The sequence below is a fragment of the Suncus etruscus genome, chromosome 14 (assembly GCF_024139225.1).
Source record: "Suncus etruscus isolate mSunEtr1 chromosome 14, mSunEtr1.pri.cur, whole genome shotgun sequence".
Classification (NCBI taxonomy): Eukaryota; Metazoa; Chordata; class Mammalia; order Eulipotyphla; family Soricidae; genus Suncus; species Suncus etruscus.
This window is the reverse complement of record NC_064861.1, coordinates 85,839,742-85,857,308: the sequence shown is the minus strand read 5'-3', so window position 1 is coordinate 85,857,308 and position 17,567 is coordinate 85,839,742. Positions and strand designations below refer to the sequence as shown.

The 17,567-nt window shown below is 42.1% G+C and overlaps 1 protein-coding gene across 1 annotated transcript in view; it reads left to right on the top strand.

Moving 5' to 3' along the window:
- Window positions 1–17,567, top strand: part of LOC126028134 (cytochrome P450 2B11-like) — a 260,434-nt gene that overhangs the window by 21,395 nt on the left and 221,472 nt on the right. Inside the window, exons 5-7 of the mRNA XM_049787184.1 lie at window positions 3,311–3,487; window positions 4,150–4,291; window positions 6,654–6,841. Of these exons, the coding sequence (XP_049643141.1) occupies window positions 3,311–3,487; window positions 4,150–4,291; window positions 6,654–6,841 (507 nt within the window). The remainder of the gene's footprint in view (window positions 1–3,310; window positions 3,488–4,149; window positions 4,292–6,653; window positions 6,842–17,567) is intronic.

Here is a 17,567-nt window from a genome sequence, read left to right as displayed (position 1 = left end):
AAGGCCTAACTGCATTACAAAATTTGTGTTCCTATCTCTATTAGATAATAACTTGTTTGCATATGTAGTATTTTCCCATTTTAATGTGCCTATGCAAAAGAGAAACAATACCATAATGTATTATTGGTGCCTCTGGGGAGCTGAGGGAACAAGTCCAATAATTCTCTTAACTTGGTTCTAACATGAATTCTAAAGCAAAAGACTCTTCTACCATAATTACTTGTTGAACAGATCACAAAGAAAGAAAAACAAACAAACATAAAACAGTGGGTACTTTGTTACTGTTTAAGGTGATATTCAATAAGAGTTATAGCAGTTAAGGGAATATATCTGGGATATTCAAAGGCAATATGCATGCCCCTTTTATGTCATTAGAATAGTCGGGGGGAGGGTGCTGAATCCTGGACACCACTTTGGTTTGTGATTTGTCCTTCTAGAGTCTGCAAAATGACTTCTAGAAGTTCCATATTGGGAAATACCTTTGATTGGGAACTAATCAGAAATCTACTATGGTAGCAACCACAGTTACACAGTGAAGGAAGGAGGAGGACAGGAGGCTGCTGAGAGTAAATAAGTAGGAACAAAGTACTAATTTCTTCTCAGCCTGAGAGTTTATTTTCTCACTTTGGTAGCTGGTTGGCAGCTAACTTGGGTGGAGATAATAATGTGCTTCATGGGGAGCCAAGAACTGAGGGTAAAAAATGGTTAAATGTGGGGTAATAGGCGGTAGGAGTGAGGGAGTCAAGGAATAAAATGAGCTTCTGGGCTGAGAGCCAGGGCAGGAAGGAAAATATACAACATAGACGTTCTGTATATGACAAACAGATTAAACACAATGATATCCAAATAATTGTCTATACATTACACGTGGGGATTAGTACCCCCACACAGTTTCACAATAGACAGGGGTAGTAAGGAAAGTTGCCTGTGACTTTCTGAAGCCAGCACCTCTTGTGCTGCCATTCCCCATGCTGGCAAAAACTCCCGGCTCCCAAGAAGGAAAGAGATCCTTTAAGAGCTGGAAGCCTGGAAGTTCACAGCCCTCACTCAAACCCGCCCTCCAGAGCTGGGTGGGAAATGGGAAAACCTGGGGTACCCTTTAAGCTCCTCCTTTAAGGTCATTGGGACCCACCTCACTGGCTCCCTGGGCATGTGGCCCAGGGGTATCCCTGGAGTTCTGGAGGAAGGAGGTGGAAGGGTGCTGGGGTGACTCAATCCCCGCATCCCGCCTAGGCCTGGTTAAGAAGGTCTTTGGTATGGCGGAGACCTACCATATACCCCAGGCTGGCAAAGACTCCTGGCTCCCAGGAAGAAAAGAGATCCTTCAAGAGCTGGAAGCCCCAAGTTCACCCCCCCCCCCGAAACCCTCCCTCTGGAGCCGGGTGGGAAATGAGGAAAACCTGGGTTACTCTTTTTTTTTTTTTTTTTGGTTTTTGGGCTACACCCATTTGACGCTCAGGGGTTACTCCTGGCTATGTGCTCAGAAATCGCCCCTGGCTTGGGGGGACCATATGGGACGCCCGGGGATCGAACCTCGGTCTTTCCTTGGCTAGCGCTTGCAAGGCAGACACCTTACCTCCAGCGCCACCTACCCGGCCCCACCTCGGTTACTCTTTAAGCTCCTCCTTTAAGCTCATCGGGACCCACCTCACTGACTCCCTGTGCATGTGGACCAGGGGTAGCCCTGGAGTTCCCCCCTTCCCTACCTTTATTGTTATCCTGAGCATTAAGGGTGCCACACAGTTTGCATTTCCACTTGGTTGTGGTGCTCAGTGGGGGCTCACATATTGATGCAGAGCTTTTACACAGACCTTGTCCTTCTGGCCATGGTTGTGGTGCTAATATACACATGGCTGTGTTCGAGACATCACATACAAGTAGTGCTGGCTGAGATCCCTAACAGAAGAGCCCAATGATCACTCTTAGCCTCTGTGGGTGCTCTGGAAGACAGGTGCTTTTGCTGTTGAGAGATTCATAGCCTTGTCTCCTTCTCCCCTTATTAAACAACCACTCAGTTATACAGAAATATACCCCTTCTTTTAAAATAAGGCCATAAAGTTCCCTTTGGTAACTAATCTTGAAATGACTCTAACTTATATTGGCCCCTGGAGTCACACAGAGGTTAGCAGTGCCCTGGCCCCTCTCTTAATTCTATCTTAGTGTAATTTATAATGACCTTTTGCTTATGCCCATTTTCCACCTCGGGAATCAACCAGCCAACATTCAAGGTGGAGATGGTAGTGAAATGAGATTCAAAGAGAAAATTCAAATATAAATGAGTCTTCGCAGTTCAAGACCTTGTTGTTAAGGACCAATTTTATCTTGTATTTTAAAATAAAACAAATATAAAAGTAAAGAGCAGCAGGCTACCGATATATCTCAGAAGGAATTTAAGTCAGATTGTCATGAGACTGTCCCTAGAGCTCCCATGACCTCCCACTGGGTCTTGGAGTGTGTGTGTGTGTGTGTGTGTGTGTGTGTGTGTGTGTGAGAGAGAGAGAGAGAGAGTGAGTGAGTGACCAAAGTGGGCTTCAGTGTTCTTCCACAGGAAACTATATATAAAGAGAGACACAAGTCAGCCAGGACAACCAGCCATCAGTCATGATCATCTCTAGAAGGGAGTATGATGGAATTTTATATCTTGAAAAATATCAGATTTTTGTTTGTTTTCTTGGGACCATACCCAGAAATGCTCTGGGGTTACTCCTAGCTCCACACTCGGGAATCACTCCTGGTGGTATGTGAAGTGTTATATAGGTTGCCAGTATTCAAGGTACAGACATAAGTAAGGCACACACCCTAACCACTGTACTAGGACTTTTAATCCACATCTACATTTTCAAGACTAATTCCAGCAAATTCTCATTGGATGAAACAATAGAAATGTGAGCTCAAATAAGTAAATTGTGCTGTGTCTACTGCCTCATTTTGAATGAGCTTTGTGTTATCATTCCTGACAGGAATGGTAGGAATTGTGGAGAGGTGGGAAGGGTCTGGAAAGGTTTGAACAAAGCAGACCAAGTGGCTGAGGGAGGTAGCCACTTACACAGAGAGTAAATTGAGATTAAGAGAGGTGTAAAGGAGAGAAATGGAGAGGTGGGGGTGGGGGAGAGACCAACCTAAGAAGTAGAGGATGAGAATGGAAGATGCAGAAAGGGTAAAATGCAGGAAAGAGTGGATTGGTTCAAGAGACAGAGAATTAGAGGTGGAGAGACAGAGACAGAGGATTTCTCAGGGAGGTTTAGAGTCCAGAAGCTGTGTCTTGCTAACTCAGCCCCAAGATTGTCTAAAGGAATCTCTTTACCCACAGGTGTTTGAGCTCTTTTCTCACATCTTGAAGTACTTCCCTGGCACACACAGGCAGATCTATGAAAATTCACAAGTTATTATCGACTTCATCCGTCGCCATGTGGAGAAGCATCGCGAGACTTTGGACTGCACTGCTCCCAGGGACTTCATTGATGCCTACCTGATTCGCATGGACAAAGTGGGGCCTGGGAGAAGGGAAGAAAGGAGAGGGAGGAAATGATGTAGAGTCAAGAAAAAAGGAGTACAAGGGTGATGGAAAAGTAGGGGCATGGGAGATTTAATAGGGAGACAAAGAGTAGAAGAAGGAAAGGAGAGAGAGACACACACAGAGATTATGTTGATATATGGCAGTTGGATTTGGACATGCCCCTTGGATACCCCCACTGTAATGACAGCTGAACTGAGACACAGTACCTGGCATGCCCTTTGGATATGTCTACTGTCATACAGCATATAAAAGAAAAAACTTGAAGAGCTGGATGAGGGGAGAGGGTGGTGGCAGCAGAGAGAGGTCTTCTACTCCAGGAAGAATAAAAAAGATACTTATTTTTCTCCATAGATAAATAGACAGACCTATAGAGACAGACCAATAAATAGATCACAGAACAAAGGACAAAATTGATGCCTAGGTGAGACCCAGAAGCAAAAAGAGGTGCTGGGAGGAGAAAACAAGCACCAAAGAGATGTTAAAATAAAGCCCGAGAGACAACTAGACATACAGAGAATGGGGAGAATGGGTGAAATGTTAGACAACCAGAAACAGATGGGGGTCCCCAGAGAGGTTCCCATAAGCAGTGCAAGTCTAGGCTCCCATGAGTTCAATCCTCCTTCCGTATGTAGGAGAAATCCGACCCCAACACTGAGTTCCACCAGCAGAACCTCCTCATCAGTGTGCTCTCGCTCTTCTTCGCTGGCACTGAGACCTCCAGCACCACCCTTCGCTATGGATTCCTGATCCTGCTCAAGTACCCCCATATCACAGGTGGGTAGAATGCACTTTTATTTATGTAGGTGGGTCACCTGATCCCTTTTTTTTTTTTTTTTTTTTGGTTTTTGGGCCACACCCGGCGGTGCTCAGGGGTTACTCCTGGCTGTCTGCTCAGAAATAGCTCCTGGCAGGCACGGGGGACCATATGGGACACCGGGATTCGAACCAACCACCATTGGTCCTGGATCTGTTGCTTGCAAGGCAAACGCCGCTGCGCTATCTCTCCGGACCTGATCCGTTTTGAGCTGTATAAGTAAGACTAGGATTCCTGGCTCAATGAGAGGCAGCATGTACTTCTCAGACTGGAAGTTCTGCAGGTTTTGAATATGCCCCATATCAAGTGAAGGATCCTTCTAGATGGATGAATGAAAACTGTTGGTATGTTCTCCCACTGCTGCTTTTTCTCTTAACAATCAACTCACTCTTTCTTTGTTTATCCCTCCCTCTCTTTACATATCCACTTATTTATCTTTTCTTTTATTCACCAGTTCTCCTCTATATTCTCTGATTCGGATAAATCATTTATGACTTACCCGAAGACACATGCATCATTTTGTTTATATAGATTACATGATTTTTTCATTAGTGTTTTATTGAGTGAGTGATGCCAGTGAATCATTGATTGGCTCATTCAGTGCCTACTTGTCTGGTGATCTAGCTTTCATTCTTTAGCCTTTACATCTGCCATTCACTTCTTCCTTCATTCATCTGTTCTCTTCATTTCTCTATTTAACACGCATCCACTCATTATCCTTGAAGTATTAGTTGATCATTCAATCCATATTTTCGTTATTATTTAATTTACTCACTGTTTCCTTCATCAGTTTATCTAGTCATCCACTCATTTCTGTGATTTGACTGAGTTTATGATTTTGTCTATTGATGATTAATTACTAATTCATTAGTTAATCCATTGATTGATAAGTAGACAAATTACTAATTATTTTGTCCTTCATTATTCTTTCCATTCATGAGTGTGGTAAATTTATTTATTTATTCAACTGCTGATGGGCTAATTTATTGATGTTTTTAACTCCTAAATTCACAAGGATTTAATTCAGTGCTTTATCTATAATATACAAGCAACAGTTCGTTTTCTGATCATTTTAGAGAGGAATTTTATTATTATTTTTGTTTTTTAATTTTTATTGAAACAGCATGGTTACAAGGTTGTTCATAATACAGTTGCTTTTGTCTCCCACAGTTAAAGTTGTTCACGATTGAGTTACAGTCAGACAATGAATAACAACTTCACCAGAGCACATTTTCAGCCATTAATGTCCCCAGTTTCTCTCACCCTCCCTGATCTCCCTGATGCCCTTTCCTCTTCCTGTCTCTGGGTCATACACTTTTCTTCTCTCTATCTCTCTCTCTTTAGAGAGGAATTTTAGCAAGTTAATTATCTCAAGTTCTTAATCTGTTCTTTTTTTTTTTTGAAAGCCCAAGCATATTTTATTAGAAGGAAGTATAAGAGAAAGAAAGAAGAGAAAAAAGTAAAAGAAAAGCAAGCAAGAGCTCTTATAGCATGAAAGAGGGAGCCATGGAACAGTAAAATTCAATGAGGTATAGCTGTTGTTTATTTTGATACCTTTGGGAGCGGAGGACTAGGGAGACTGATATATCTTCAGAGGAGATTGAAGAGTAAGAGAGTCAAAGAAGAGACAGGTTGGAAATGATCATTGCCACTCAGAAGAGGGGTTATTAGAGAGGCAAAAATAGATCAGCAGGATCACAGTTTAAAGACTTGAGTATCTGGAACCCAACCCACCACAGACTTTACATGAGAATAGCTGAATTTATTTCGGAACTTATCTAGAACTTTTATTTCTCTTCCATTGAACTAGAAGATGAGTTCCACAAAGGCCTGTTTCTGAAATAAAAATACAGCTTTCTCTCCACATTCATCATTAGAGTCATAGTCGTCATATCTGAAATTCTATGCAATCGGGGAGTATATATTTTGTGCATTCAATAATATAAAAATAATATAATAATATAAGATTCCTTGCATATAAGAATACTTGTATCTATATTTGTATCTTGCATTGTATTTGTAAGATCTTGTATCTGTATCTTGTATTGTATCTTTAGTATTGATACTTATATCTATAGAATACAGACCATTCACTAGGTGAATGAGAATTCAAAAGGTGAGAATTCTTTGTTGCTTCTTCTTTGTCTGTTATGTGGCTTCTCTGTTATGTTGGTTTTCAGGGATAGCAATGTTGGGATGTAATCTTACATATAGGGTCTTTCCTGGCTCAATTGCCCATGACTAGAAACACATAGGCCGAGAATCATCTTCTTGCTATATGCTTCTTTGAAGGCCACTTACAGTTCCTACTCTTACCTGCAGAGAGAGTTCATAAAGAGATTGACCAGGTGATTGGCTCACACCGTGCTCCTGCCCTCAGTGACCGAGTCAACATGCCATACACTGATGCAGTCATTCATGAGATTCAAAGATTTGTGGACCTGCTCCCTGTTAGCTTGCCTCATACTGTCACCAAGGACACACACTTCCGAGGCTACATCCTCCCAAAGGTGAGGCCAACAGGAGTCCTGAATGTATCCTATGTGGGCAATCTGGATTCTCATAGTTTTCCCTTGTAATCTCTGTGGCTTTTATTAGTAAGGGGCTCTTGCCCCATAGACCCATCTGAGGGGAATGGGGCTATTGGAATGCATTATCATTATCTGTTTGATTTGGGGTCACATCCAGAGATGCTCAAGGCTTACTCTAAGCATTCAATCAGGGGTAACTGTTGGCAGGGCTCAAGGAACCATATGTTGCTGGGGATTGAACCTGGGTCAGCCTCTTGCAAGGCATGCACTGTACCAACTATACTAGCTTGCCTTCTGATCTTTTGACCTTCCTTAAGGGCACCGAAGTATATCCCATCCTGAGCTCTGCTCTCAATGATCCACATTACTTTGAGAAACCAGAAATCTTCAATCCTGACCATTTTCTTGATGCCAGTGGGGCATTTAAGAAGTGTGATGCTTTCATGCCTTTTTCTATAGGTAAGATGAAACATGCTCTGGTCCCAGAGACTAGGGTGCCTTTGATTGTTATATGTCTTTGATTATTGAGTATTGGGTCCCATTTACACCTTGATTGGTTATCGATGGATTCACAAAAAGCTCCCAGAATGAGAAATTGATTCCCATTCCCCTACTCCTTATGGAGGGAGATCTTGGTAATATTTATCTGCAGTAAATAATCCAAACAGACAGGAGGATAAAGGGGTAAGAAGATCGGAAGCAGAGTCCTTTGTCAGCCTACCAGCAGCTCCAAAATACACCTGGAGCCAGCTAGTAAACTCTACCAAAAGATTCCAGCACCTCGCTCCCAAACTATTTATTAGGCTCTCAACAGTGCCCCCACCTGGAAAGTAAAGGTGGGACAACAGGCAGAGATAATAATCTTATGGAAATGCTTTCATACATAACAATTGAGTAGTTAGCATCTTCCAGTTCTATTAGCAGACCAGACCCATCCCATCTTTACTATCATGCTAGATGGAACTCAATCGTTAAGATCACAGGAATGTTAAGACATGTGTGTGTGTGTGTGTGTGTTTGTGTGTGTGTGTGTGTGTGTGTGTATGTATCTATATATAATTATTTTTTTTTTTTTTTGGTTTTTGGGTCACACTCAGCAGCTCTCAGGTGTTGCTTCTGGCTCTATGCTCAGAAATCGTTCCTGGCAGGCTCGGGGAACCATATGGGATACCGGGATTCGAACCACTGACCTTCTGCATGCAAGGCAAACGCTTTACCTCCACACTATCTCTCCGGTCCCTATACATAATTTTTTTGGCCACACTCATCAGTACCCAGAGCATATACCCACTCAGGGAGGCTTGGGGGACCATATACAGTGCAGGAGATTGAACCTGGGTTTAAATGCATGCAAGGCAAATACCTTTCTCCTTACCTGGTATACTAGACTCCAGCCCCGAGTGTGTATGTATGTATGTATGTATGTATGTATGTATGTATGTATGTATATGTATATATATATATGTTTTTGGGACACACCCGTTTGACGCTCAGGGGTTACTCCTGGCTATGAGCTCAGAAATCGCCCTTGGCTTGGGGGGACCACATGGGACGCCGGGGGATCTAACCGCTGTCCTTCCTATGCTAGCGCTTGCAAGGCAGATACCTTACCTCTAGCGCCACCTTCCCGGCCCCCCGAGTATATATTTTAACTTGCACACTTCAGTCTAAATTGCTTCTTGAATACTACCTTGAGTCCAGTTCTTTATGGGGATTGTGTCAGATACTTTGCCAGCTGGATCCCATGGAATTATAGATCCTTTTACAGAAAATTATAGGTCAGGAGCATGTACATGTGTGGAGAGTTGGGATCAAGTAATGATCTCATCAAGGATTGAATGCTTACTGTGCATAGATCCAATCAGCACAAATCAGCTCTCAAATAATTTTTACTATATAAATCATAACTGTGGTGAATGATCTATAGGTACTTTGGGTAACATTTGTGGGATTAGGGTGGTAATGATTCCAGGAAGCATAGACTTTTACACTAAAGGTCTCATGAATGGGTCTTTTCAGTCACAGGAAAGAGGAACAAAGAGAGCAAAGCCTGAAAGTGGGGGTAGACTGGTGCCTCAGAAAAACAAGTCAGGATGTTGGAGTTTTTGTAAGATCTTAATATATTGCCACTTGTCTCTATCCCCACCTAGATAAAACCTTAGTGTTCAGGCCTTTTATACTTTGGGAGAAAAGAAGACCCTGAAGAAGTTCTTGTTTCCTATACAGTAACATCAGCAATCTGAGGCATAAGGGGTGCATATGGCCAATATTGGCAGAAAGACAAATCAAGAAAAATTGTTAGAAAAGAGAAATACCATTATTGTGTTGGAAGAAATGGGAAAGCACTGGGCCACAGCAAAATTGTAGAACAATGAATCTGGAGATCTGCCTGAGCTTTCTTAAGCTCATGTTTCCTAACTCTATATGTATGAGCAGCTGATGCCACACATTTTAATTTTTGTCCTAAAACAGGCAGTTTCAGGGGCTTAATACTGACTGTCATTAGGTATCACTCTTAGCAATATGTGGGAGGCCATATTCAGTTCCGGGATTGAGTTAGGTTGGCCATGAGCAAGGCAAGTGACTTAACCCGTATAATATCTCTTTGGCTCCTCATTACAATATTCTGTCACATTAAGGATGTTTTTAGAACTTTGATGCTGTCAGGCTGAGATCAGGAGCCAGAGATACAAACAAATGCAGTGTCAGAGACACACCCTTTCCCCATACAGAGAAAAACATACAACAACTACACTTTCAGGTAGTTTATTTAAGGCATTTAAGGCAGCATTATTATAAGAATTGTTACCAATAATAACTCCTTGACTTCTCAATGCTTCTATGAGGTAGGTCCACTTTCATATTAGAAAGGAAGGACATTAAAGTGTTTGGTCAGAAATCCACACACACATGTTAAGAGACATACACATGACATGCACAGATGTCTAGGAGAAGTGGGGTCCATGTACTTGGTGGGGTTATTGAGAATTGTAAAGAAAGCCACTCATGCTCTTCTGGAAAATCTTGCATGGAAAAGCTACCCAGAAATTGCACCTGCAAATTAGAGGTTAAACCTAGGTAAATTATGTGCAATGGGCACATGTGTTGGGTTTTTATATGAGACAGGACAAAGTATGTGTGTGACCTGCTGCTCACTCCAGTAACCTCTGTGCCCCTAGGGAAGCGCATTTGTCTTGGAGAAGGCATTGCCCGGGCAGAATTATTCCTCTTCTTCACCACCATCCTTCAGAACTTCACCTTGGCCACCAACAAGGCACCCGAAGACATCGACATCACCCCCAAGGTGTATGGTGTAGGCAAACTGCCCCTTCCATACAAGATCAGCTTTCTGCCCCGAAGGAATGACTGAGGGAAGGGGCTCAAAGGATTGTTAAGTGTCCTTGTCTTTCTAGGACATACCCCCTTTCTCCATATCTTCCTTCCTTAATGAACTTGCTGCAAGCCAATATCTCTCTCCACCCTTGGTAGCCACTTCTACCAGGAAGTCCTTCCTGAAGACTCATCTTTAATCACAATGCAGTCCTTCTGGTGCTCATCAGGAGTTAGCATTTAGTTGCAGAGATCCAGTATCAATGGCCTGGTTCACCATTGGTGACATGCCAGGGATTGAACTTGTGGCACTAAATCGTGAGTCCATTCCTGTGCCCTATTTACTCTATTGTTTTCTTATTCAAGTCAGAAGGTCAATCTGGGCCTCTTTGGAATAAAATCAAGGACTCTGAATCAGAGGCTAGTCCTGATAATGAATGATGTTCCACTTGACCATATTTCTTCCAACATTTGTTTCTACTACTTTTTTTGGTGGGTGACTCTTGTCATCTCATTTCCATTTATCTGATCATAAGCAATGAAGAGCAATTTTTATATACTATTGGCTACCTGTAACCTTTATGGAAGGAAGTATAAAGTATTATCCATCAATTAATAATTAAGCTTCCCATATGAGCCAGCAGTCCCACTTAGTGGCAACTCTTAGGACCCAAAAGCACTGCACTGTTTTGAAAATAATTTTTCTGAACATTCTTCTATGCTCATTTCCATAGTATTCACAATAGCCAAGCTTTGAAAGTAATTCAAGAGCCAAGAATAGTTGAATGGAGAAACTGTAGTAATAACATCCAATAGAATTCAACTCAGCTATTGGCAAAGATGAAGTCATGCAATTTGCTGTGACTTGAAGGAAACTAGAGGGAATAATGCTGAATGAAGTCAATCAGAGGACAGAATAAATAAAGTATGTTCTTTCTCATGTGAGAACAGAAAGAAACAACAAAGGAATAACAATGGATTAATATTAACAGGCCCCAAGAGTTGGCAGAACTGAGTCTGCCAATGGTATATAGAAAGGTTGAGCCTTTGAAAAGGGATGCTTACACAATGGTGGTGGGTGTGATGTTAGAATATTGTATGCCTGAATTTTTATTATTCATAGTTTTGGAAACCATGGTGCCTAAATAAGTTGAAAAAGGAAAACAATCAGAAAATAAAAACAAAACATAATACAAGCCTGATAAATAAAACCAGAGTCAATTGGACTATGATCCTTCTAGGAGTTCTGGGTAAAAACTTTTTTTGCTTGTTTGTCTTTTTTTTGTTTGTTTTTTGGGCCACACCCAGTGGTGCTCAGGTATACTCCTGAATCTGAACTCAGAAACTACTTCTGGCAGGCTTGGGGTACCATATGGGATGCCTTGGATAATTGTCAACAGCAGCCCTTCTGGAAGGGCTCTTCTATGTTATCATGCAGACCTTGGAGAAAGAAGATGAAGCCCGGCTATATCACAAGGAACAAATCTATTCTCCATGGACCCATGGTCACTGATTCTAACCTGATGACAGAACTCCCTGTTACTTAAAACATCTAACTTACTTTCCCAACCAGCTCTACAGAAAACCTTCTAGTTCCACTGGGGACACTGTTGGCAGGAAATGTGCACTGGTGAAGGTTATTGTACATTGTATGACCGTAACTCAATACGAACAACTTCATCTGTGGGGAAAAAACCCAACTGTATTACCAACAACTTGTAAAGATGGTGTTTAAATAAAAGAAAATCTAGTTCCAATCTGAGAGTAAGATGTGTTTTTGAGATATGATCTATATATCTCTCTTGTATTGGGGCCACACCCAGTGGTGCTCAGGGGCTCCTGGTTTTGTGCTCAGGAATAACTCTTGGCTTGAGGAAGCATATGGGGTGCTGGGTATTGAACCCAGGTCAACCCTGTGCAAGGCAAATCCCTACCCGCTGTGCTCCAGTCCTACTTTTCTACTTTTTTTTTTTTTTTGCTTTGTTTTTTTTGGATCAATCCAACAGCTCTCAGGGGTTATTCCTGGCTCTACACTCAGAAATTGCTCTTGGCAGGCTTGGGGGGACCATATGGGATGCCGGGATTTGAACCACTGTCCTTCTGCATGCAAGGCAAACACCCAACCTCCACTCTATGCATGCTATCTCTATCTCTCTGGCCTCAGTCCTTTTCTTCATCTCTCTCTCTCTCTCTCTCTCTCTCTCTCTCTCTCTCTCTCTCTCTCTCTCTCTGACGCTCAGGGGTTACTCCTGGATATGCATTCAAAAATCGCTCCTGGCTTGGGGGACCATATGGGATGCCAGGAGATTGAACTGCAGTCCATCCTAGGCTATCGTGAGCAAGGCAGATGCCTTACGGCTTGCACCACGTCTCCAGCCCCATTATCTCTCTTTCTTCTCCTAGTTCCTTGTAGGCACGGTGGCTTGCAATGTTACTAAGATGGTATACTGGTACAAGGTGGGAAGCTTGCTACTAAGGGGGGAGGGGAGTGTAGTTAGGACAGAGAATGAACTATTATGACAATTGTAGTTGAAAATGATCAACCTTCATGATTTAAAAATTATTATTTTTTAAACTTTATTTATTTATTGATTAATTGATTGGTTTTTGGGCCACATCCAGTGGCACTAAGGGGTTACACATGGTTTGCACTCAGAAATCATCCCTGGCAGGCTGGGGGATTATATGGGATGCCGGAAATTGAAACGGGTCCCTCCTGGGTCCGCTGCATGTAAGGCAAACGCCCTACAACTGCGCTATCTTTCCAGCCCTAAAAATTATTTGTTAAATTTAAACACCATGGTTACAAGGTTGTTCATAATATAATTTTTTTTCACAGATAAAGTTGTTCATGATTGAGTTACAGTCACACATGTACAATAACTTTCACCAGTACGCATTTCCTGCCACTAATGTCCCAGTTTCCCTCTTACCTTTCCTGATGCTTTCTTCCTTCCCACCACCCTCCCTTAGTGATTATTTGTCTAAGTTCACGTTCTCTACTACAGTGAGAGGGAGGCAGGGATTGGATGGTTACCTAACTGGGCATAGTGGTAAGTTCAGAATAAAAGGCCCTTCTCCTGGGATCAGTATTGTGGACGAGACCAACAAGGATCATGGAGCTCAGTGCCATCCTCCTCAAGGTACTCTTGCTGCTTATGACTAAGGCTCATGGACACTTTCTTCTGAGCCCTCATCCTTTCCTTTCTTGGGTCACCTTCTGCAGATGAATAGAAATGGCCTGCTCAGGTTATTCTTAAAGATGAGATACAGAAAGACAGGGATTTGGGGCATCTACCCACTTTCAGTTCTTGGGGATCATTCATGGCAGGGACTGTAACTTCCTTCCAGGCTTGGGCATGGGAGTGCAATGGTTGGTGCTTAAGAGACATGGAGATGAAGCTGGTGGAGGGTGCTTAGAGGCATCACTGCTCTCTTGCAAGTATATGGGCATTGTCTTTGGAGCTGGAGGGTGGGAAGAGATATTTGGGAGTGAGCCATGGGTGTGGGAACTCACTTTCATTCTGGGCACCTGTCTGCTATTGGAAGAGAGAGGCAAAAGAGCACAATGACACCAATGAAATAGGTGCTTCCTTAGTCACAAAAGATGTCAGTCAATGTTTGTTCATTGAGTAGACCAGGATGATAGGCATAAGATAGGGATGTCCTGGCGTAGTCCTATAATGAATATTAATATGAGAATAAGGTAGCTGAGAGTTCAGAGCATTTGGTAGGGCTGGGCTTGGTAGCACAAATTTTCTGGTATCGTTTCATGCTTAATTATCTACTCCTTCATTAATAATGCAATCTATACCCATCAATGCACAAATAATTGGAGGGCCAGGACACCAATAATAACTTCTAGCTGCTGAAGCTTCTCTGTATCTTCTCCCAAGTGGGGATGAGCCTATTCTGAATCTCAGCTATTGTTACCCCTTTGCTTTTATTTGTTTGGGTCATATATGGCAATGCTCATGATTTACTCCTGGCTCTGTGTTTAGGGATTCCTCTTGGTAGGGTTCAGGAGACTATATTGGCACCAGGGATCCAGCCTGGGCTGGCCTTAAGCAAGGCAAGTGCTTTACCCTCTCTACTATTTCTCTAGTCCCTCCTTTTGTTTTTTAACAGAGAGAGTTTTGATCCATATGTGGAGGCCTGGGATATAGTAACTCAGATGGTGTTTGTGTGTCCTTAGTATATCAATCAGTGTTTGTGCTTACCTTGTAAATTCTGAGACTTGGTTTTCCTTTTCAGCACTGAGAAGCTAGAATTCAGCAGCACTGTGTTGAGAAACCCTCATGTTTCTTTCTGCAAACTGGTGGTCTGGGGAGGAATTGAAGCTCAGTATGGAGAAGAATGACTTATCCTCACCCCATAGCAGGGATTTTTACAGGGAAAAGAAGACAGAAACCTTCAGGAGAGGCTTCTTTAGCAGTTCATTCCACACTAGAGCTGGGGGAATCACTGGGTTCCCTGTGTCCTTTGAGAGTTTGGTAAAAAATTGAGTGCGTCTTCTTCCAACATCCACATCCATCCATTTGCATAGAACTCTGAGAGTTCTTAACCTCTTATAGTACTTCAATGGCCCCTATAAGGACCCTTTAGATGTTCATGACCTTCCACTGTCATGGCTTCTTTGTGGAAGGAAAGAGAAAACAGAGAGATGAAGAGAGTGAGAACAAAAGGAGAGGCATGGAGAGATTATATAATTTTGAAATCTCATGGAGTCCATGTTCTGGATTAAACTGTTGCTCAACTATTTGAGCTCAACTATTGCTCAACTATATTTGGATCCAAACGTACCTTTGCTGCAAAGTGGGATGGAGTTGATAAGAATGAGTGCTTTATTGTGTGGTTACTTTTGACTTTGTGCTCTGGGTCACTTTTGGTAGCATTTGGAGGTCAAATCTGAATCACCACATGCAAAGCATGTGCCTTACCCACACTACTATCTCTCTAGTGCACATTAAAAATATTTTTTATATTGAATCACTGTAAATTACGGAGATCCAATTATTCATGATTAAAATTTAGGCATAAAATATTCTAATACCAATCCCTTCATCACTGTCCACTTCCTCCACCAATTTCCTGTTTCCCTCTTGTATTTCCTTTCCACCCTACCACAGTCATTGTGGTTTAAAAAATTAATGTGGCATTATGTATGACACTTTACCTTCTTTCAACATCTAATCCTCGTCTAGAGTGGCCACTTTCATCTATTACTGTTGTAGTGCTCCCATCTCTGACTTATTCCACATCTCCCAATGGCAAGCTTCCTACTGACAAACAGTTCTCCTGATCTTTATCTGCTGTCTATGCTGCCTCCATTTTGTTGTTGTTGCAGGGCACAACCATGAATATATAGGATGGCAGGGATTGAAACATAGATGGTCACCTACAAAGCAAGCACCTTAATCCCTGTAGTATCTTTTGGCCAGAAAGATTGCTTCTTAAAATTACCATGTTGATTAATGGACTTTTGCATCAAATTGACATCAATTTGAGTGAAAGTCACCCATTGGTGTGTATGTGTGCACGTGTGTGTATGCTTGCCTATTGGTATATGTATTTTATTTTATTTTATTTTTTTTTAATTTTTTTATTATTATTTTAATTATGAAAACAAAGATGCAAAGAAAGAGGGCAGGGTAAAGTTACAGTGGAAGCCCAATCACCCATAAACAGAATTCTCGGTAGTCCCATCGATGATATCTCAGCCTTGAACTTTCAGTCAAAGAACATTAAGAAAAACAAAACTGAACTCATGTACAATACAATTACTTTGTCCCTCAAATCCCCAGTTGTAGTACATACTATTTCTTAGCAGCACACAATATAATCTAAAGACATTAGACTTATGTAACTCCTTAAACATTGAAGGCAAAGTACATTTCTCTAGTTCCATGCACATGCTTACTAGTTTAAGTTAGCCTCAAAAGTTTTAGTGGGTTGTTCTTCTTAAGGATTGGAGTCAAGGGAACATAGTAAAAAACTGTATTAAAGTGGCATTTGTTTGCATAGGCCCACCAAAACATAAGGGATCTGGAAAGGCAAATTATGGTCTAAATACAAGGAGACCCTACCCCTGAAGTTTCCTGGCACAGGACTGACTCTAGGCTCCAGGCACACTAGTTTGTCCAATTCAAGTCATCCTCTGTAGTGACAATACACCTCCATTCCTCACTTAGTCTCTGTTGTTGTTGGTATCATGCTTCTGTATTAAAGATCCTGGAGTCTGCATATCCCATATTGTAGTCAGGATGGTGCGGAGCATCCTCTCATTTCACCTCACACTTATGGGGCAATAGAGAGAACCATGTCCTGTAGAGCAGGTCATTGTTGTTTTCAAGTCTTCTCAGTGTAAACAGAAGTCTCTTTTTAGGAGGTCGATGTCAGACCCTTGGTAGAGTCTTTCCTGGTAGAGGACTGCTTCCAGCTGTTGCTATAAAAGACCTTGGATGTTTCGTAGATAGCTTGCCTGGTTCCGGCGTGAATGGAGGATGCCCATTCTTCTGAGGCCTGTGCCAGGTCATTATATCAATGTTCAGGGTGTAAGGTTCATTGTACTGAGATTTATTAGATAAGAACTTATCTGTATGTATGGTGTTTTCCCATTTTAATGTGTCTATGCAAACAAGGATCAATGCCATGAAGCGTTATTGGTGCATCTGGAGGCAATGGGAACAAGACCAGCAGTTTCCATGACATAGTTCAATCATAGGAATCAAACTGAGGGACAGTTCCACCAACAATCCTTACTGAACAGCTTACAAAGAAAAGACAAGAATGAAAAGTGGATAGAAACATCATAGTAGAAGAATATATAGAGAGTTACATCAGTTAAAGAAAATACCCATAAAATATTCAAAAGATATATGTGTTCGGGGGCCGGGCGGTGGCGCTGGAGGTAAGGTGCCTGCCTTACCTGCGCTAGCCTAGGAGACGGACCGCGGTTCGATCCCCCGGCGTCCCATATGGTCCCCCAAGCCAGGAGCGACTTCTGAGCGCATATAGCCAGGAGTAACCCCTGAGCGTCACCGGGTGTGGCCCAAAAACCAAAAAAAAAAAAAAAAAAGATATATGTATTCAATATGTGTTCAATTTCTGTCCTTCTAAGTAGTTCTGGGATTTGTTAGATCTACTGTATGTCTTTGGTCAGAGAATAGAACTGTGTGTTACTGAACTTAAGAAGAGTAAATCTGGGGTACTAATGGTTGGGAGGAGCATATGTTCACGCGGGGGCGCTAGCCCCCGCGTGGTTTGCAAAATGTAGACTGGTATGAAATTGCCAGTGAGAGCCTAAGTATAGCTGAGCAGCTATCTGCCACCCCCCAGATCAATCTCCATCCCCTTAGCCAACCTCTGTAGCCAG